Source organism: Peromyscus eremicus, chromosome 10, assembly GCF_949786415.1.
Source record: "Peromyscus eremicus chromosome 10, PerEre_H2_v1, whole genome shotgun sequence".
Taxonomy (NCBI): Eukaryota; Metazoa; Chordata; class Mammalia; order Rodentia; family Cricetidae; genus Peromyscus; species Peromyscus eremicus.
Window position 1 is genome coordinate 89,927,729 of NC_081426.1, and position 22,212 is coordinate 89,949,940.

General features: G+C 46.2%; 1 protein-coding gene across 1 annotated transcript in view; it reads left to right on the forward strand.

Annotated features, from left to right (window-relative positions):
• Nucleotides 1-9,556: 9,556 nt before the first annotated feature.
• Nucleotides 9,557-22,212, forward strand: part of Cds1 (CDP-diacylglycerol synthase 1) — a 66,891-nt gene continuing 54,235 nt past the window's right edge. Inside the window, exon 1 of the mRNA XM_059274814.1 lies at nt 9,557-9,791. Coding sequence (XP_059130797.1) covers nt 9,675-9,791 — 117 coding nt within the window. The 5' untranslated portion in view covers nt 9,557-9,674. The remainder of the gene's footprint in view (nt 9,792-22,212) is intronic.

The following is a 22,212-nucleotide window of genomic DNA, read 5'->3' on the forward strand; positions in this document are numbered from 1 at the left end:
TCTCCATAATTATTTGGGTTATTAATGTTAATTTGATGAAGAAATCAGTAAAGTCTCTAAAATAGGATCAAATATTTTTAGTGGATCACACTGTGTGAAAAAAGAGGGACCGGACAATCGGTTGTATAAGAAATAATGTGCAAGAATAAAACATATTCACTAATGCAGTATTTTTAAAGATTTATTTTATTTTGAATTACGCACGTCTGTGTGTCTGTGTGTGGGTATTTGCATGTGCACAGGTGCTTGCAAAAGCCAAAAGGCTCATGGATCCCTGAAGCTGGAGATACAGGCTGTTGTGACCTGCCTGGTGTGAGTGCTGGGAACAAACTCAGGTCCTTGCTAAGCCCTCCTAACTGCTGAGCCAGCTTTCCAGCCATAGCTGTAGTAATTTCTTTAACATGATTCAGGTGACTATATTTTCCAAACCAAAGCTGAGGTTTTATATAGTCTAACTGAAGATTTTGCAGGGGGGTGGGCATAATAATATGTAGATGTGAAAGTTTGTCAATATTAAAAAACTTAATATGTATTTACATATTTAATAAATACATTGTATTTTTTAAAATTTATTTATTTATTATGTATACAGAAGAGGGAGGCAGATCTCATGTGGTTGCTGGGAATTGAACTCAGGACCTCTGGAAGTGCAGTCAGTGCTCTTAACCTCTGAGCCATCTCTCCAGCCCAACATTGTATTTTTAAAAATACAAATAATTGGAACCATCTGGAAAAATCCAAGATATGTCATCTTCCTAACCCAGAGTAATTAATCTTGAAAATGCTGTGTTTCAACAGCTCAAGGAAATCCTCATTTAAAAATTGTACCACGGTTTTATGTCCTGTATTAGTTAAGTTTCCGATGCTGTGAGAAAATCAAGTTGAAAGTAGGAAAGAGTGTTTTTCCCTTGTAGTTTCAGAGGTTTCTGCTCACGGTCACTCGGCCTCTTCCTGTAGGCCGATGGTGAGGGAGAGCGTGAGGGACCTGCTACTTACTGTCTGGTGGTCGGGAAGGAGGGAGTGGGGAGAAGAGAGAGGGAAGGAGGAGGAAGAAAAGAGGAAAAACAGAAAATAGAGAGGAGAGAGAGAGAGAGAGAGAGAGAGAGAGAGAGAGAGAAGGAAAGAAGGAAGGAAGGAAAAAAGGAAGGAAGGAAGGAAGAAAGGAAGGAAGGAAGGAAAAGAGGAGGAGAAGGAAGGGAGCAGAGTCATGGTCCCAATGACTTGACTCCTCTCCTAAAGGTTCCACCATCTACCAATAACACCACGGGCTGCCAATCAAGCCTTCAACACATGGACCTTTGAGAGTCCAGATATAGACTACAACAGTGACTAGCGGGATTGTGGCAGAGTGTTTCCTTAACACAATCAGCCAGGGTCAGTTTCTGTCACTGAACCTGGGTTCCTCATTACCTGTGGATTCCAGCAACGTGCTGAACAGAGATGATTGATTTAATCTGCAGCAATTTGTTGACTCAGTCCTGATTTTGTTTGGTTTTGGTTTGATTTTTGCCTTTGTTGTTTGTTTTGCTTTGTTTTTAGCAACAGTATCTCAATCATTCTTATTTCAGGCTGGCCTGGAATTAATTAAGAAGCCCAGCTTAGCCTCCAACTCACAGTGATCCTCCTGTCTAGACTCCCAAGTGCTGGGGTTCCAGGTATGTTCCATGCCTGGCTGTGATCCAACCCTTCCAACAGTGGTTATTTACTTGATCCATTTCCCAAAAGACACAAATCCACCTATATTTGAAGAACAAAATACTCAACCACACAGTATCAGAGGCATGTGTATACTCGCTCTCTTTTGTGTGTATTTAAAAACATAATACTTTTATTTTTGCCTAAAATGTGCTTTTGCTAATTGTCAAACGAAAGTCATGATTAAGCACCCCATCCTTTAAAATTACAAACTGCACATTTATAGAAAGTGTCTGCCATCTACTTTACAAAGACATGAAATCACCAACCCATGATTTTCCTAGGGAATATAGGATTCGTTGAGGGAGCCGAAGTGTAAGGCATTCCACAGTCGTCACACTGTACATGGACACAACTGGTTCCAGTTGACAGTGGGAGCTCTGGTTGTTTTTGCCTCCTCTCAAGGAGAGAACACAAATTCTTCTGGCAAGCTGATGATTCCTTTGTACTTTGTTTACAAAGCCTCTTTTCCTTTCCACCTTCTCCACCACAGCAATATTAGCATATCCTCCCTTCAAGGTCTTCTGGGGTATGGCAGTGACTTTAGAGATCAAACAGTGTTCTCTTTCAGAATGTGGATTTTAAGAATATGAAAATAATAATAGGTCACACTCATGTGCTCCTCCGCTATGGCCAGGCATGCTCTCAGGAGTGAACATAAACTAACCGGTTTATTCTTCATAAAGATGGTGAAGGAAGTGATGTCTCCATTTTCCTAAACACGTAGACTCTTAGGTACAGAGAGGGTTTAGCTATTCAGTCAAGGTTAGCAAGGACAGAGTTGGGATTTACATCAGACTGGCTCCCCAACTCACACATAGTTTTTACAACAAAGGCATGCATATAATCACTTTGATGGTGTATATTTAAAGGTATAAAACTTTTATCTTTGTACAAACAAATAAAAAAAAAAGAAAGAAAGAAAGAAAAGAAAACCCGGGCGGTGGTGGTGCACACCTTTAATTCCAGCACTCGGGAGGCAGAGGCAGGCAGATCTCTGAGTTTGAGGCCAGCCTGGTCTATACAGTGAGTTCCAGGACAACCAGGGCTACACAGAGAAACCCTGTCTTGAAAAACGTTTACCTTTGCTTACAATGTGCACTTTCTTTTTCTTTTTTTTTTTTTGGTTTTTCGAGACAGGGTTTTTCTGTGTAGCTTTGTGCCTTTCCTGGGACTCACTTGGTAGTCCAGGCTGGCCTCGAACTCACAGAGATCCGCCTGGCTCTGCCTCCCGAGTGCTGGCGCCACCACCGCCCGGCTTCAATGTGCACTTTCTACCAACTGTCCAAGGAAAGACACAGCGAAGTACCCCATCCTTTAAAAGTACCCCTCCCCCCACAGGTACTTGCTTCTGCCATTGTGTATTGTGTTCACCCCCTGAACCAGGCAGAACTTGAATTATAGACACATAGGTAGCCAGCCTGTGGTTATGTCACACTCCTGATTCCAGCAGGAGTGAGGCTGAGGGTGGAGACTGAGGCTTTCTGGCTAGCCTGAGCCACATAGTGAGTTCAAGGCCAGCCCGGGTTTCCTAGTGAATTCCTGTCTCAAAACAGCAACAACCACAAAACAAAGACACACGTTCTCCTACTCTCCACCCCCTCAGGTTTCAACACAAAATTTCCTTTAAAAACCTAACATTCTCAGTTTTTTTTTTACCTTTTTCTTGTAAATGGGAATGAATAATTACAATATTTGCAATGTCTTATAGGCGAAGCAGAACAAGTGAAATGATGTGTGTGAAGGTTCTTTGTAAGTGTTTTAACCGAAGAGCCATTATACTTTGGATGAGGTGTGGTTAGGATACGGCTTTGGCCATGTTTGACGAAAATGCTGGTAAGCTGGGTCAAAGCTTGAAGACAGTGAGTAGAGCTATGACCCCAAACTCAGGGCTATTGGTGTGTGAACTTCATGCTTCTAACCACCCCATTGCATTGACCTCTGACCCTGTCAGTGTAACATCACACACCTCACCATTGTTTCCCAGGACAGTTTGCTTGAAAGTAAGAGTGAACACCAATTCTCTTTCAAGATTTTCCCATAAGATGTCTCATTGACAGGTTTAAATTAGAAATTCTGTTTTTTTTTTAATTTTACCTTTTTTTGAGATTTGATTTTAATTATAATATTTCTCCCTTCCCTTTCCTCCCTCCAAATCCTTCCATATACCCCTCCCTGCTCACCTTCAAATTCATGGCCTCTTTTTTCACTAATTGTTATTATTATCCATAGATGTATCTGCATATACATAAATATTCCTATATATAACCTGTCAATCCATATAATGTTACGAGTATGTATGTTTTCAGGGCTAACTATTTGGCTCTGGACAACCAGTTGGTGGCCCTAAGGAGGGCCACCTCTTCTGCTCCCAGCTTTACTCAGTGGCCTGTAGTTCTTTGCGTAAGGTCAAGGCCTTCTGGGCTTTGTCCTGTGTGCTTTGTCAGGTTCACTGGTATCTTTGTTTAGCTCACATTTGGGCCGTCATGTTGGTGAGATTTTATGGGCGTGGCTTCCTGTGCTGCTAGAAGACAAACTCCCTGAGCCTCTGACTCTTCCAGTCTTTCCATGCCCATCTTCCACAATGATCCCGAGCTTAGTTGCAGAAGTGTTTCATAGATGTGTCCACTGGGACCAGGCTGCACAACTCTCCATATTGACCCATGGTTTTCTGTAGTGGTCTCTTTCTGTTACAAAGAGACATATACTTGATGAGGGAAGAAGACTGCACTTATATGTGCATATAAGGTCAAATGTTTATAGGTTATTGTTAGGGATTATTCTGGTTTTGTAAATCAGTGGTTAAAGATTCTCCTCCAATAACCATGGTTTCACTAGCACTGGTTAATTAGGTAGGTTTTCAGTACCAGGCATGGAATCTCTCTTGTTGTATGGGTCTTAAGTCCAATTAGAGGGTAGGTGGTTATTGCCAAGTAATGTGTACTACTGCTGCACCAGTTGGGTGGTTATTGATGTAGTTCGCAGGTGTCATAGTTGGGTGGGACTGTTGGTTGCTTCTCTTCTTTGGAAGTTGCATGGTGCCTTCTGATGCCATAAAAGGAACTCCTCAGAGAGGGGGCATTCAGGTAAGTAGCTCAGGGGCCTTTGGGTCCTATTTCTGAGGTGCACGGTGTCTTTAGCAATAGGGAATCACTTTCTACTTCTAGGGGGTAACCTAGGGTAACAGTGACGGACTTTATATTTGGAAGTCTCTTAGCCCTAGCCAACACCTCAAAAGAGGGCTTCTCCCATGAGGTGTTGGGATTTTGTTTAGTGGTTTCTCTTAGTATTCTATTGCTGTGAAGAGATGTCATGACCACGGCAACTCTTATAAAGAGAAAGAATTTAATTGGGGCTTTCTTAAGGTTTCAGAGGTTTAATCCATTATCATCATGGTGGGAAGCATGGTGGTACACAGGCAGACATGGTACTAGAGCAAATAGCTAAGAGTTCTACATCAAATCCACAGGCAGCAGGAAGAAGAGAGAGCCACTGGGTCTGGCTCGGGCCCTTGAAATCTCAAAGCCCACCCCCAGCGACACACTTCTTCCAACAAGGCCACACCTCCTAGTTCTTTCATAGAACCACTCCCTGGTAACTGAGCATTCAAATCAAATTACATGTATTATTTTTAGGGAAATAGTTAATCATATGACTCCTTGTGGCCTTTTTAGCCATCTATTTTGTTATTTTACCTCTCTCCCTCCCTCCTCCTATATTGAACTTTCCCCCTTTAAATCAGAAATGCTTACCTCCAACTTATATAGAGAGCTGGAAGAGGTAGCAGAGAAGATAGGCCAGGCCACAAAAGCTATAGGAAGGGTATCCAGGCAACCAGAAACACTTGGTGAGGCGAAGCTTTTCTTCCCTTGGCAAGCTGGGGATGGCACAGGCAAGTCCCTCAGAACGTCTGATGTGGGAAGCAGCTCAGATTCCCACCTGAGAGTGCAACTTTCCTCAGTCTTGAATCCTTGGGAAGCAGTTCTGGGGGAGCAGTAGCAGGTCTCTGTACACCTTATTTCCAATGATTGTGGGAAACAGAAGTTAAAACCAAAGCCAAAATAGACTCCATAAAAATAACACCATTGCCGGGGCGGCAGTGGCGCACACCTTTAATCCCAGCACTCGGAGGCAGAGCCAGGCGGATCGGAAGCCAGTCTGGTCTACAGATCGAGATCCAGGACAGGCACCAAAACTACACAGAGAAACCCTGTCTCGAAAAACTGAGAATAAATAAATAAATAAATAACACCATCACCACTTGCTTCTCACACTGCCCAGCAAATCAAACCCCTTCCTAAGAGCTAAGTAATTCTAAGACCACTGCCGGGGAAACTCGTCAAACTAGCCAAAAGTGTCTCCTGGCCCAGCGTCTGCCATGCGCTCTGGGACTCCTGGAAGCCCTTCAGCAGGTCAAACCATAGCAGGAGTGACAGGTGAGGCTTGGGAATCATTGCATGTAAGATTTTGTGTCATAGAACACAAACGTAATAAGTGAAGAAGATGAAAAGATTTAAAAAAAAAAAAAGGAAAGAAAAAGACCTCGAAGAAAGTCTGTAAACAGAAAGTGCATTAAAGCCAGTTATGGTTGAATAAATTGCAATATATTTTAATTAAAATACGAAATCATTACCAGAGCTTCTTTTAATACATGTTAAACTTAATGTCCTTTTAAAAGTAAAGTGAAAAATTAAGAAAAGTGAATACCCATGTGTATTAGTCAAAGTTCTCTAGAGAAACAGTACTGATAGAATTAATCTGTCTTTATCTGTCTGTCTATCTATCTATCTATCTATTATCTATCATTTATCTACCATCTATCATCTATCATCTCTATTATCTATCTACCATCTATCTATCTACCATCCATCTATCTATCTATCATCTACCTATCTACCATCTATCTATAATATATCTACCATCTATCATCTATCATCTCTATTATCTATCTACCATCTATCTATCTACCATCTATCTATCTATCTACCATCTATCTATCTACCATCTATCTATCTACCATCCATCTATCTATCTATCATCTACCTATCTACCATCTATCTATAATATATCTACCATCTATCATCTATTTATCTATCTACCTACCTATGAGATTTATTAGAGTGCCTTGCAGGATATGTTCTGAATATTCCAACAATAGCTGTCTTCTGATGTGAAGTCCAAGAATACAAAAGTTGTTCAGACTATGAGTCTGGATGTCTCAGCTGGTCTTCAGTATACTCAGGAATTCCAAAGAAGGCTCTGACAACAGTGAAGGAGTGAACTTGCCAGCAAGAGCAAGCTCAAGTGAGAGCTTCCTCCTCTCTGTTCTTCACAGAGGCTGCCCCCAGGTGTGGCCCAGATTTAGGGTGGCTCTTCTTACCTCAAGTGATCCAATCAAGAAAAAAATCCCTCACAGGGTTTGAGTTCCAGATGTAGTCAAGTTGACAATCACAATTAGCCCTCACACCATATATGTCAAAACATAAAACTCAAAACATGAACACCAAATAATTTCCCATCAGGCCATACACTGCTATCCATTTGTTTCTCATTCACTTCTTCAACAGACACTGCTGACTGTCTGAGGGTAAGGGCTGGCTCTGCGGCAAGACCTTAGTCTGTGGTTCCATCGATCATTCAACTAGAGTCAATAACTATAATGAAGACAGAAATAAATTACCATCTCAGCCGAAATACAGGGAGTGGCAGAACTCACCGAAGGGCGGGAGCTCTGTGGTGGCTCTGCACTGCCCCTCTTCCCTGGGTGGAGAAACACGATTCTGTTATGCTCACTGTCTTCTCTCGTCCCTCTCGTCCCTCTCAGTAGACTTTACCCTCATCCTACCACAGAGGGGGAAGACAGAAAAAGAACACTGAGGAGCTGACTGGGGGAGGGAAAGAGAAGTGTTGAGCTACCTCCCTGGGCCAGGGTGATGAAGGGCTAGAGCCTGTAACATCTAGAAGGGGCCAGGAGGCCAGCCCCCTCCTATTCATTTTACAGATGGGGACACAGGGCTTATCCACTTACTCGAGGCCACAGAGATAATGGGCACTACTGGGGCTAGAACACTGGCTCCCCAACTTCGTGAAAAAGTTTACAATCCTCCTTTCTGCTGGGTGGAATCCATAGCCAAAGAGTCAACCCACCACAGCCTTCTGTGTCCTCTTCTGCTGTTATTTTATCTTCCTATATGAAAGCACTTTATCAACCGGGCGGTGGTGGCACACGCCTTTAAGCCTTTAATCCCAGCACTCGGGAACTACAAGGAGAAACCCTGTCTCGAAAAAAAAAAAAAAAAAAAAAAAAAACCAAAAAAAAGATTTAATGAAAGTACTTTATCTCCAAAAATGTAGACCAATTAACCTAATTACTTGAGGTCTTCTGTTTTTACCAAAACAAAAACAAACAAAACAAACCCCAAAACCAAAACCAAATACACACACACACACACACACACACACACAACATGTACATCACTTGTAAGATTTATTCTCATACCTTCCATTAGTTTTAAGTGATATTTATTTACGTGTATGAGTATAAATGGAGAGATCAGAGGACCACTTTCTGGAGGGAGTTCTGTACTTCCCCCATGTAGGCAAGGTTTGGGTATCGAACTTGAGTCGTCAGGCTTGGCTGATGTCTCTACCCGCTGAGCCCTCTCCGACCCTTCTCAATTATTTTTGCTACTCTGCTTACAAAGAACAAATTATAATTTCTCTACACTTTTGGAAAATGAAGCTGGTAACCCTAGCTGAACTTGACGGCTTTAAAGATCTGTTCGGCCAGACAAAGAAATGCCAACAGAAATCTGTTTCTCATTGTGTCTTCCTCTGACGTTTGAATTTTGCTGGCTAGTTATTAGACTTGAAGAACAACATATTCCTCATTTTCACCTTGTCAGTAATGACCTGGGAAATTGTTGACTAGTTACAATGACGGTGCTCCTTTGACCCTTTGTGGAATGCGTGTCCTGCCTTTAATAACCAACTAGCAAACGCATGTAAAGAAGACTAAGCACCTGCTAACAGGATTTAGCCTGGAATTAACGCAGATCATGTGTCCATCCTGTTCCAGCTTTAGCGTCCCAAGGTCCTTGTCTTTCAGAGACAAGGTTGGCGGTGGCGTCCTAAGGCATCCAAGGTTCTCGGTGGAACCTACGGTCGAACATTTTGTGAGATTCAAACACCCGAGTTTCCCCGGTACAGAACCTCGGTACGACACTGAAACTATTAGCTAACTCATCCCCAGGCACCAGGGGTGGCAAAGCACGGGCTGGAACGCGGAGCCAACGGGTCTGTCCTGCCGAGCAAGTTTCTGCTTGGGGACGCCAGCGAAGCTCCGCCACGCCGCGGCGTGTCAAGCTGGGCCGAGTCCCTTGAAGGAGTCGGCTGAGCTCCGTCCCTGCGCCGTCGAGGGCTTCCCGTCCCTGGGGCTCGCCTCCCAGTCCTCCAGCCCCTGGCTCATCCCGGGTCCTTAGCCCAGGGCGCACCTTTCCGGGCCCCCACCTGCGCGCGGGGCGGGGCCGGGCCGGGGTGGGGCGGGGCCGGGGCACCGACGTCACCGCCCGGGGCGGGGCCTCGGGCACCGCAGTGCAGGGCCCAGGGGCGGGCGGGAGGGGGCGGGGCCTGCGGCGCGTGACCGTGCTGCGGGAGCTCGGCGGCGGGAAGGTGGGGCGGGCGGGCCGGAGGGCGGGAGGGCGAGCCGGCGAGCGGGCGGGCCAGGGTGGCGCGGTCGCCAGGCGCGAGGGAGGGCCGGGCTGCTCCTCCGCCCTCTGGGGCCCGTGCGTGGAGCCGCGCACCTGGCAACGGCGCCGCGTCCCCGCCCGCCCGCCCGCCCGCCCGCGCCGCCCCGCACCCCCTGCCGGCGGCGGCGGCCTCGAGCGCTCGCTCGTTGATGCCGTTCTCGGGGTGACCCGGCGCGGCTCCGCGGTGGCGGGGCGCTAGACGACGCCAGCCCAGCGACGCGGGAGCGGGACATGCTGGAGCTGCGGCACCGCGGGGGCTGCCCCGGCCCCGGGGGAGCGGGGACGCCGCCACCCCGCGAGGGGGAGGCGGCCGGCGGCGACCACGAAACCGAGAGCACCAGCGACAAAGTGAGTGGGGAGTGAGTGAGTGGGGCGGGGCCGGGGCCGCGCCCCCGGAGCGGGCGTGCCGCGGGGGTCCTGCGCGTCCCCCCGCTCCGGGGAGTGCGAGCTCCGCACTTGAACCTGACTTCTTCCCCGATCCCCCCCCTCCACTGCTCCCCGCTCTGGGGTCGGGATGGAACCCGTCACCGCGGGCGCTCCGGCTGTCTTGTGGCCGCCACCTCTCTCGCCTTTCCTGGGTAGGGCGACAAAGTTGGGAGTAAACTTAAGACGGGCACCTTGGGCTCTGGGCTGTCATTGGAGCCTGACGCAGCCGGGCTCTGGAGCTGCTCCAAGCTGCGCTTTCGTTTCTCTGTTCTTTTTCCGGGCTGATAGATTCCGGAGGGTTGAGGCTGCCGTACGCGGGGAGCACGTGAGTGCCGGGCACACAGGGCAGTAGTCGTCCCACCGCTGGTTTTCATTTAAGCGAACAGGCTAATTCCAGACTTGACGTACCCCTCACCTTTAAAATAGATTAACTTTGCATGCAGAGGTTAAGGCTACAAAGAGTCAAGAGTTTAGGTGTGTTTCCTAAACTGGTGCCAGTAAGAACTTTTGGAGAGAGAGAGAGAGAAAAAAAAAAACAAAACAACAACACCGCAGTTTTATCACCCGTGTGAAATAGGTAGAAATAGGTAGATTGGGAAATTGGGCCAGAGAATGCATTTACTATAAAAACTTATGTTTACAGGATTCCACTTTGCTTGAGAAACTCAAAACTTTTGAAATCATTCTTAGAATTCTTTTGTGGAAGATCAGGTGTGGTGTCGTTTGCCTGGAGTCCCAGCACTAGGGGACAGGGAGAGGTGGAGGCAAGGAAATCATTCTCAGCTCTGTAGTAAGCTCAACACTGGCCCCGGTATCAAAAAACAAACAAACTACTCAGGTTGTCTTGGGATGGCCCAAGGTCAAGCTCACTGCGTTTTGGTACTGGAACCTAACTTGCCCATCTCTGTCTGCTGTTCTGACACCCCTGGCAGCCTGATTGTTCCTCCCCAAACTTATGTTAATGAACTTGATGGAGCTTGAGTTACAAATCTGTGCTAAGATAACACAGAAGCAATAAATATGATGGTGATTTTAGGACCCAAACTTTAGACTCAGTGAGTTGACAGCTGCTTTTCTATTCTTGAGGGGCATGAGGATGAAGAGAGATCGTGGGAAGTACATGTGCCAAGGAAATAGACAAAATACAGTTTCCGGCTCTGGAAGGTTGAAACCTGGAAGCAGTGGGCTAAGAACAGCCTTTGTGAAAACTGCCTTGGAAACTAGACCAAAAATAGAATTAATTAGGTTGGGATTTTGTTTTATTTAGCACTGGTATCCTTTGGAATCAAGGAAATACCAGCCTCCTCATGTTGACTTCCTTAACTGGAGAAAGCTAACGAGCTCTTATTAAGACAAAACATGTCCTGAAAACGGGAAACGGTGCATAAAATAGCTTTTTAATTTATTTGCTTACATTTCAAACACCATAATGTATTTAAAATAGGAACGGGGGGGGGGGGGGGCGTCTACGGAGTCCTTGGACTCATTAGAGTCGGCATCTCCCTTGGTGACTTGTTTACCCCGCTGGCTTGTGTGTTTCTTTATAAGTGCTGTGTTGTTAGCTGCCATTGATAGATATTTTGGTGGATGTGGTTTTTCCGAGATGAAATGTGTCCATCCGTAACTCGTTTTGTCATGAGTTCTTAGATGAGGGTGAGCTTGTTCAAACTGTGCTGAAATGTTCCCGTACTTCCAGAGCCCCGTCTCAAGGAGCCCTTGACTTGCTAGGCTCTAAGGCCTTGAGCTGTATCCTCTGTCTGTCCTTTCTTATCAGGGTGTGCATTTGAACACACCTATATTTCCAGGTCAAGGGCTATTTTTAAATCAGTTGCCTGTTGGAGGCTGCTTAATATTTGGTCCATCGAAACTCTTTTAAGTGCTGTTCTGTTCAAGAGCCAGTAAAGAAGAAGAAGGGGGGAAAAAAAAACCTTTTGAAATTAATGCAAGAAGTGGAGGAGGTGCTTTATATCCTGGCATTAAACTGCACTCCCATGCTTTGCCATTTTGTAGCCTTTATAATGGTATTGTTAATGTGACATTTCCATTGTTCAGGACCCCGAGACTTCTACCCAGAGAAAGCTCCGTGTTCCAGAGAATTAACGTGTGAAAAAAGTGCTCCTTACCTCCAGGAGAATGTTCCAGGACTTGAAGTGGCCGAGTAGTACTCAACAGAGAACAAGGACCCCCTAGCCCAGCCGTACCCTGGAGCCTTGTGTGGGTTAGATTCAGTAGACAGCTGTGAAGGCCTTGTAAGCATTGGGGGGCCTGAATGAACTCTACTTGCAGAATGTAGGAGAAGCTTTAAAGAGAGTTGAAGTAGGAAGTGAAGATGCCTGGGAATTCAGTCAGGTGGACTAGGGTTAGGACAGGGGTTAGGGCAGGGTGTTCTAGGCAAAAGGCATGCAGAACTGCTTCTTGACTCAGCATTCTAGGGACAGAACACAGAAGTTAGTTTGGAAATCCCAGAGCATAAACTCGGCCTGTTTGGAAGGTGGGGTTGAATGCTGGCCAGCCTTGTAGCCTGTGATGTTCTTTATTCATGGACTCTGGGAAGCTGCTGGACTGGGCTCTGTTGTTGCTTTGGTTACTGGTTTCTTCTGAAGTAGCTCTTCCTGTGTAGTCCAGGCTGAACTGGAATCCACCATCCTCTTGTCTTTGCCTCTCTGGTGCTGGGGTTGTGTGTGTGTACCACCACACCTCTCTTGCCACTGGAAACTTGTGCAGAGACATGCATAGCTCAAGAGCAGTGGTCTAGAAAGTGCTGGAAGGGGGAACTCCGAAAAGCAGGGCATTGCAGAGCTATCTAGGGGAATTGATGGGCCAGTTGTCAGTCTAGAGGAGATGGTGTCCTACAGTGGAGAGAAAGCACATTCTGTCAAAAGATGGTGGTGGGACCAAGACATCAGTCATGGCAAGTCTAAGGAAAGAGTGCCCATGTTAGAAAAGAGTTAGGGATGTAAAGAGTAGCAAAGGTGAAGATCCTGAAGGCTAAAAGAGGAGGGTCTGCTTGGAAGGTGTCCTCAGTAGCCCTCTAGAATACAGGCTGAGACACACACAGGGTTTAGCCAAAGACCTTAGTGGAAACCAGGCTCTATACTGGGGAAGCTAGAGGAACACACTTGGTAGCTGTTGTTGGGAGGTGACAGTGTAAGGGCTTTAAGATAGGAGGGGCAGCCCCTCCGGACTCAGGGAGCTGTGCAGAAGAAGGGGTGGAGAGACTGTAAGGCCAGAGGGGATGGATGACTCACCACAGGACTCATGCACGTATGAAGTCATTGGAGGACTCACCACAGGTCCGAGGCAGCATGCACAGAGCCTGCATAGGTCCAGGCCGCATGGGGTCCCAGTACGGAGAGAGGGAAGTGGACACAGGCTCCTACCTCTAACCAAGAAACTATCTGCAACTGATACCTACGTGCAAAGAGAAGATCAGCTCTCTCCAGTAGAGTGTCACTGGGTGTATCAACCGTATCCCGGGGCAGGCCCCAGGTCCAGGAGTTGTTGGCCAACACGGAACGAACTCATTGGTAGTTTTGTGGACTTCTTGTTTCACTTTGGCTTTTTGTTTTGAGAGAGAGGGAAAGAACATAAAGTTGGGTGGCTAGGGAGGTGGGGAAGAACTGGGAGGGGTGGAGGGAGGGGAAATATGTTAAAATATATTGCATGAAATTTTTTTTTTTCGTTACAAAAGGATAAGGGAAGATGTTGTTTTCGGTGGAGGGAGGTGTGTTCTTAGAAAGAGGTCAGAGAGAGATGAGGTGCTGACATGGGTGAGTAGGCGTGGAGAGCACAGGGCAGTGTACATATATACCAGGAAAGCAAAGACGGACGGACGGACGCACGGACGGACGCACGGACGGACGCTTCTTCATTGAGGAAAAAAAGCAGAAATAGAGTCCAGAACCATTTTGAAAAGCAGAAGAGCAAAGATCCAGGTGTTTGCCTTGGGCCCTCCACTTTCTCAGTCCAACAGGGACTTAGAACCAGTGAGCACTAATGAATCTAAGAAACAAATGAGCTTAACCGAACACACTGGTGGTTTCCTTTTTTTTTTTTTTTTTTTGAGACAGGGTTTCTCTGTGTAGTTTTGGTGTCTGTCCTGGAACTCACTTGGTAGTCGAGGCCTCGAACTCACAGAGATCCGCCTGCCTCTGCCTCCCGAGTGCTGGGATTAAAGGTGTGCACCACCACTGCTCAGCGGTGGTTTCCTTTTTAAGGCTCGGGACATTAAATGTCCAGGAAGCAGCTAATAGATCTGTGAAAGCCAGTGCAGATTGTTAACACCAAATCTGCATGGTTGTTAAGTTCTAGTAAGTCTCAGCATTTGATGTTTGTAAGGGGGCTCAGTTCAGAGGCTGTCCTGGGCTTTTTCACTTGCTCCTTACGGTGTGTTCAGAGTAAAAGCTGAGGGGAAAAGCAGTTGGTGCCCACAGTGGGAGAGCAGGTGTGACAGAACTGAGAACTGGGATGCCTCTCAATGTGAAGACTTGCTTATGATGAGTAACTGTAATACAAATGTGTGGAATTGTGGAAACAGCCAGAAGAGTTTTGAGGAAGATCAGCATCTTTCAACTGAATGTTCTGCCCGCCAGTACTTCCTGTTGACAGCTGATGTGTCATTGAAACGCTTCCTCTAGGTCCTCAGAGGATCAGGGCCTTCCTGAGCAAGTGTGTTCAGGAATAAGCTAGGCCACTACAGTCAGTTCTAAAGTTGTGGATGTATAGACAGAAAGCTGTGGGGAGGTAAGGATTGGTCCTTGGCCATTTAAAAGTCTTTTTTATATTTGGGATTTTTAAAGAGCAGCCTGGTGGTACTGCATGAAGTTTTACGTTTTGGGTCTTACCTTTTAGCAGTTCATCTTATTATTTTGAGAAATTTCCCACAAAATATTATCAGCTATCTATAACAAATTATCTGTTCCACTAGAGTAGACTTTCTGATGCAAGCAACCAATATTTGTGCATGTCATAACTGTACCAGGGAAAGGTGGGACATTTTGTTTATTTAGTTAATTTTTTTTAACTCTTTAGAGGTCTTTTATTTTTGTCTACCTGTTATGCTGTGAATTCATAGGGGCTGGTCTCCAGCGGCTCAGACTTCTTCCCATTGGTTCTTGCCAAGTGTGCTTCTCTAGGTGAAACCGGCTGGCATGTCGGCCAAACCTTGTACCTCCTTGCTTCCTTCTTTTCCATGACCTGTCACCCCTCACTAATTGATGTTGCTCTTGGCTCTTGGAGTGCTAACTATGGTCAACAACCACTGGTTCTCTTGACAAGAATTTTGCTTTACAGTAACAGTTCAAGTAGCACCGCCTCTTCCTGTTCGATCGTGGTGACATTTACAGGGCATCCTTGTTAAGTGTTCCTGGGTCCTCCTTAGCACTGTGTCACCCTGTGTTTCTGGAGGACACATGTCCCACACTTCTCTTTCCCTTTGTGTTGGTCACTTTGGCAGTTTACTGGAAGATGATTGTCCTGGCCAGAAGGAGGTGGGGCAGTTTAGAGTGGTCCTAGAACATGATCTTGTAAACACTGATAGACAATAACAGAGTATCATTCCTCTGTGTTTATGTATTGACATATCTTCATTCTTGTAAGACAGACATTTACATATTCATAGATGACTCAGCTAAATACATGGGTCGTCTGTGTCTGTCTTCCCTCAACTATTCTGTATTTGAAAATTCTGCTTAAAAAATATTTTAATTCAGTGCGATGAAACAGGCCATTCATTCAGGATCTTTACCAGCTTTCTGAGACTTAATTTGGTTTTATGCCGTGGGAAAATGATGGTTACGTGCCTCTCTAAGCAAGGCTCAGATGAGATGCCACCCTTCATGACTGACACGGAGTGACCAAAGGTTGCTTGTTGTCTGTGGAAAGTCCCAGGTAGGAAAATCGCTGGGAGTCCTTTACGAGACAGGTGATTTTAAATGGCACGTCCCGTAGTGGAGAGGAATGGGGTGATAGCAGGGCAGCCCTGCATTTCTCAGAGCAGCCAGTGCATGGATTTGTGCTGCAGCACTGGTGTGCTCTGCTCTCCTACGGTCAGATCTCACCATGCTGTGTCCTGAACTCCCAGAGGACCAGTTCATTTGGGTCATTCCTGAAGGGTGCTGCCATTAGTTGTCTCGATATATATATATATATATATATATATATATATATATATATATATATATATATATATATTTCCCCCACAGGGGAATCAGACTTATTCTTCTAGTAATTGTTATATCTGCTTAAGAGTTTGTCAGAACTACCAAGATTTTAAATTTTGTTTTAAATACAACATTGAAATGCACTGAATGGAAGAGTCCAATGTTCTGTGGGGATCTTATTTATCTTAAATGTTTTGTGAACCTGAAGGCTGCTTCCTGGCTGTGGTGGCTGTCCTTTTGTGTGTTAGGACTCTTGGTTGGCTGACTCAGGGCGGTGTGGGGTGCTGAAGCTCATGTCACTCCATCATCTACCTGAACCGAACCTGTTGGCATTAAGGTAAGGGCTCACTGCCATGCCGTTTTCCTGGTCCAAGTAGGTCGTTTCAAATACGTGGTGGTGCTGTGGGCAGTAAATATTTATTAAGCTCATCTTGGACTTAGCATTTCATCTCAATATGTAGAAATCCAGATGAGGAAACAAGGTATTTTCTTTGACCTACTTACTGGCAGGTAGAACCTTTTAGCAACTGTATGGGATGGTGTGCTTGTGGAGTTCAGTGCGTGTGGATCCAGCACATGTGGATCCAGTGCATGTGGGGTCCAGTGGATGTGGATCCAGCTCATGTGGAGTCCAGTGCATGTGGATCAAGTGCATGTGGAGTCCAGTGCATGTGGATCCAGCTCATGTAGATCCAGTGCATGTAGAATCCAGTTCATGTAGATCCAGTGCATGTGGATGCAGTGCATGTAGAGTCCAGGCATGTAGAGTCCAGGCATGTGGCACTCACTGGAATTCTGCACATACTACTGTTAGCACTACATTTAATAAATGCAGGATTGATGCCTGGTACCTTCCAGCTGTTGCCTGGGTGACTTTTCTTATTCTTTCTCCTGATGGATTTACCACATATGTTTGCATCCTGAAACAGTGTGTTGTTTAGTTTTAACCCTTCCTCCAGATCTACACATAATTAATTACCATCATCAGTATCTAGCCCTTAGTTTTAAGTAATTATAAACAGTCTGCTAAGTTTGTTTTGCCCTGTGATGTGGGCTTGCAAATATTTATTGGTGAGTGGCTTGGAAGTGAGTTACAGATACGCTGGACACTCACTGTGAGCAGAACCACACCTCTATCTTTTCTTTCTTTCTGACACTGACCTGAGTAGCCCAGGCTGGCCTTGAACTTGCTGTGTGACAAGGATGACCCTGAACTCTGATCCTCTTGCCTCTGCCTCCCGAGTACTGGGATGAACGGCCTATCTAAGCCTTAAATCTCTTAAAGACATTTTCCTACATAGCCACAATACTGTTACAAGTTTAAAAATTCGCAAGTCTCATGTCGCTGGTTACAGTGGCATACACTCATACTTCCGACTAGTTGGGAGATTGAAATGAGAGGATCACTAAGCCCAGGAGTGCAGGACAAGTACAGGACAAGTCTGGCAACACAGACCCATTAAAAAAAAAAAAAAATCTATATTCTAGTTTTCTAATTGTCCCCAGTGCTTCTTTCGGAGCTCCCCCTCCCCCAAATCAGGATCCTAGCGGGAGAGTGCCGGGAGCAGGTATAGTTATTCTTAGTTGATTTACTGGGTTTTTTGTTTGTTTGTTGACAGTGTAGTGATGAGAAAATGGTGATGTCTCTGGAGAAGCATTAATAAAAACTCAGGTAAAGCACACATTTGCTAGCGTAATGGTAATTAGCATTTGAATGAAGCCCATCAGCTGTCTGAGTTTCTCTACGTCGTCCCCTTAAGGGATCTTAGTTCTAATTTGGGACTTGAGACTTACATAAATGACACCATTAGACATAGTGTAATTTTAAGAATGACGTGTCTCCAGGGAAAGGTTACAGCGAGCCGGAACTGCAGGGACGTCTTAGAACAGGGCCTGAGATTGGGTGGGATGTGAATACTGCCCATGACATTAGTGGTGTGGCCGCCCAGGAGGCTGGACTTCCTCACGGCTGTCACAGAGATGGCCATCACCAGCCGCTCAGCATGTCGAGTCCTCAGGTGCAAGCAAAGCCCTGGTGGGTGGAACTCTGGCAGGTGGAGAGGCCAGAGAACTGAGTCAGGTAAACTCGGCAGAGAGGCAGTTGCTGGAGGGGTTCTCTGTGTGGCAGATAGGACTGTCTCACAGTTTTGTAATCAGCTCCCTGAAGTGAGCCTCACGGATGGAACTCAGGGTGTCCGCAGGGCCGCTTCTGAAGGGAAGTCCTGTTTCCTTGCCCTTCTTCTCCTCGGTCTTCCTGCACACAGTGGCTTGTGGCCCCTTCCTCCATTTTCAAAACCCGTTGTACTAACTTCTGCTCTCATACCTCCTTTTTATTCTCTCCCCTTGGGATTATATGTCACCCACCTGGATAGTCCAGGATAACCTCTCCATCTCAAGGTTGGTTCCTTGGCAAATTTCATCACTGTGTTTCTCCCTTGTGCTGTAACATAATGTGTTCACAGGCTTTAGGATGCAGATGGCTGAGAGATTAGTCTGTGTGTAACTCCAAACCATGCTTAGCTCTGTGGGCTCAGGGACATCTCTTTGGGACTCCATGTGGAATGGACCATATCCTTCACTACCTGGTCCTGCCCTCGTTCCGATCTTCTCAGTGTTCACTGTTGGGGAGAACCTTAGCCCTGTCTGGATCATTCCTTTCAGACTCTCCAGTGGTACTCACTAAGTTAAACACATTTCGAGTGCCGTGTTGTTAGTTCAAGTTGCTATAACAGAATGCCACAGACCGGTCAGCTTAAATAACAGGAATTTATTTCTCACAGTTCTGGAGGCTGGAAGTCAACATGGACGTTGTGGCTGCTTTGGTCCTGGGTGAGGATGCTGTCTCAGATTTTCAGGAGGCACGCTGTCTTAACGTGGTAGAGAGAGGGCACTAGTTCCAGTCATGAACTGGTTCCAGTCTCCACCCTGTGACCTCAGTATTATCACATTGGAGGTCAGCAGCAGGGTATGACCTGGAGGGAGGGGAGACAAATAATCCAGAGCAGCTACAATCTGGTGAGTTCTGGCATACTTTTTCCGTGTAGCCATCACCACAATTAAAATAGTGAGCGTTGTCTTCCACTCCTGTGTGTGGTTCTCGCATTATCCCCGGTGCCCAGTGCTTTCTAACACTCTAAGTTAGGTTTATAGTCCCTGGGATTTTACACAAATGGAGTGCTATACATACATACACACACACACACACACACACACACACACACACACATATATATACATTGAAATATATATATATTTCAACTGGCCCTTTATTTTTTAATTTTTTTAGAGAGGAACTAATGTCACTCAGGTTGGCTTCCAGTTGGCTTTGTGACTTTGAACCCCTGGTCCTCCTGCCTCCACCTCCCCACAGCCAGGATTATAGGCATGCCACCACACCTGGATATCAGGCCTTTTGATTTAGTGTAATTATTTTAAAGCTACACCATACATCCTGTGTAGCGCTAGTTCTTCACATAGAGAGTGAGCACTTCACTGCATGGAAAACACCGTCTGCCCGTTTCACCTGGGGCTTTTGGGTTGTCTCTTGTTTGTCACTACTACAAATACAGCTGCTATGAATCTGTGTATACAGCCACATACAGTGGGATATATCCTTGCATCTGTCTTGAGGAAAGGCCTGGGAGTAAAATGGCAGGGTCATCTGGAGAATATACATTTCATTTTCCAAGAAACTAGCAAGTTGTTTTTGGAAGCAGTTACCCTGTTTTACACTCCCACCAGCAGCATGCAGGGACAGAACTTCACAGTTTCCAACACCTAGTGTGGTGTATGTGTTATACATGCGTGTGCGTGCGTGCGTGCGTGCGTGCGTGCGTGCGTGCGTGTGTGCGTGTGTTTGGGTCTCTATGTCGCCCAGATTGGCCTTAGCCTCTCAGTGCTCCCACCTCCACCCTCTGGGACTTGGTTGGTGCGCCTCATGCCTGTGTCACTGTGGGCTGTGATTGTCATCTCCTAATGAGTGATGGTGCTGAGTGTCTCGCCTCGCACTTATTTGCCATCTGTGTGTTATTGTTGGCAGAGCGTGTCTGCTGAAATATTTGTTCCTGGTTTGTGCTTGTTGACTGTTCTTACTGAACTCTGAGAGTCTTTTATGTGTCCTAGCTGTCAGGCCTTCACCAGCTGTGTGATTGACAGGAGCCCTCTCCCAGCTGTCAGGCCGTGGCCAGCTGTGTGATTGACAGGAGCCCTCTCCTAGTCTTTGCCTTGTCTTCTGATTCTCTTAGCAGCATCTTTCAAAAATCATTTAGTAAATTTTGTTTTCTTTTTTCTTTTATGGATCATGCTTCTGTTACCATATGTAAAGAAAGTCTTTGGGACCTAATCCAAGAGTAGAGATTTTATGGAATTTAGGAATTCTTTGACCCCGTCATTACTTAGGTTCTGTCTGTGTTGTGAAATCTGGTGAGGTCCTTTTCGTGGTTATTGCAGCCCGTCCTCCTGCATTGTCTTTACAGTGCTGTTGAGACAGTTGAGTATGTTGTGTGCAAGGTGACTTTGGTGCCGTGATTCTCTTTTGTTCCAGTGCCACATGCTCTCGATGACAGTGGCTTCCTAAGAACTTCGCCAACCAGCACCAGACGACCTTTAGCTCTGTTCTTTCAAAGTTGCCTTGGCTCTTCTTCTTCTTTTTGTTTTCATTTTTCGAGACAGAGTTTCTCTGTGTAGTTTTGGAGCCTGTCCTGGATCTCTCTCTGTAGACCAGGCTGGCCTCAAACTCACAAAGATCCGCCTGGCTCTGCCTCCAAGTGCTGGGATTAAAGGCGTGTGCCACCACTGCCCTGCATGGCTCTTCTCTTTTTAAGGTATGCCTGTTAGGCTGCCTCCAGGCTTAGTGTTAGTGCACAGATTGATTTGGGAGCATACCTAGAGATGGGTAAATGGCTGCTTTGCTTAACATCTCAGCCTAAATTTTCTCACTTATGAAATGGAAATGATCATTTCCTTTGGTGATCGTACAAATAAATGAATCAATATCTCGGAAGCATCTTGCTCCATGTTCTAGAATTAGTTTCACTGTAGAAGCCAGACTTGCAGGGGGGCAGGGAGATTCACTCAGCTCTCAGACGTCATGAGCAGACAATTTTTATGTGGGCTTTGTAGTTGGATGAGAGTAGTGCCCCCTACTCAGAAGTCCTCCTTCCCCCGACATAGGTCCCAAGCCGGGCGATTTACCGAAGATTACCTGTAGCGAGAGCAGGTGAGAGTTTATTTTAGTGTGAAATTGCAGCAGAGCCAGCAGCCTCGGTTCCTTCAGCCTGCCCTTGCGCAGTGACAGCTCCTTGGAACCGGGAGCTGTAGTAGCCTGTAGTCAGTCAACATCTTCTCTCCACAAAGGGTGTACTAGTAACAAACGAAGACTAGCAGACATCACTGTAGTAAAGAGAGTTCTGGAAGCATAGTTCAAGAGTAGCTAATCTAGAGCTGGGAGTCAGAGAAGATGAGAGTCTAAAGGTGTGGTCTTGATGGTGAGGTTGGACCATGGCCCTGCAGGAGCCGGGCTTGAGGAATGGTTAGGGAGGGTAGAAACAACGGGCAAGAGAGGGTGTAACTTTACACTTTGTACAGAGAATAAGCATCCACATGCAGGAGAGAGGGAGGACACTGTAAAAAGTGGGGCCCAAGAAGGAGGTCTGGAAGATAAGGGCCCCTTCGTAGAAACAGCCAAAGCCACACCAAGTGATCTGGCTTCATCCTGGTGGTTTGGGCGGGGAGCAGTAGGATTGGATATGTGGCTTTGTAAATTGTCGTGACTGCAGTGTGTGCAGCAGACTCAAGGAGACGGGAGCGGAGGCTGAGGCACAGGGAAGAGGGGGATACCCAGGGGGGCTGACGGTGATGGAGGGAAGCCGAAAGACAGGCTTGGTGCTGAATATGTGGACAAAAGAAAATGCCCCCCCCAAACTGATGCCCAGTTTTATTTTGTTTTTCCACACAGGGTTTCTCTGTGTAGCCTTGGCTGTCCTGGAACTCACTATGTAGACCAGGCTGGCCTTGAACTCACAGAGATACTCCTGCTTCTGCCTCCTGAGTGCTGGGATTAAAGGCGTGCGCCACCACTGCCTGACTGCCCAGTTTTTTTTATGTAGTTTACTTTTATTATTTGTGTGTGCATGTGCATATGTGTGCACATGCCATATCATATGTGTTGAGGTCAGAAGACA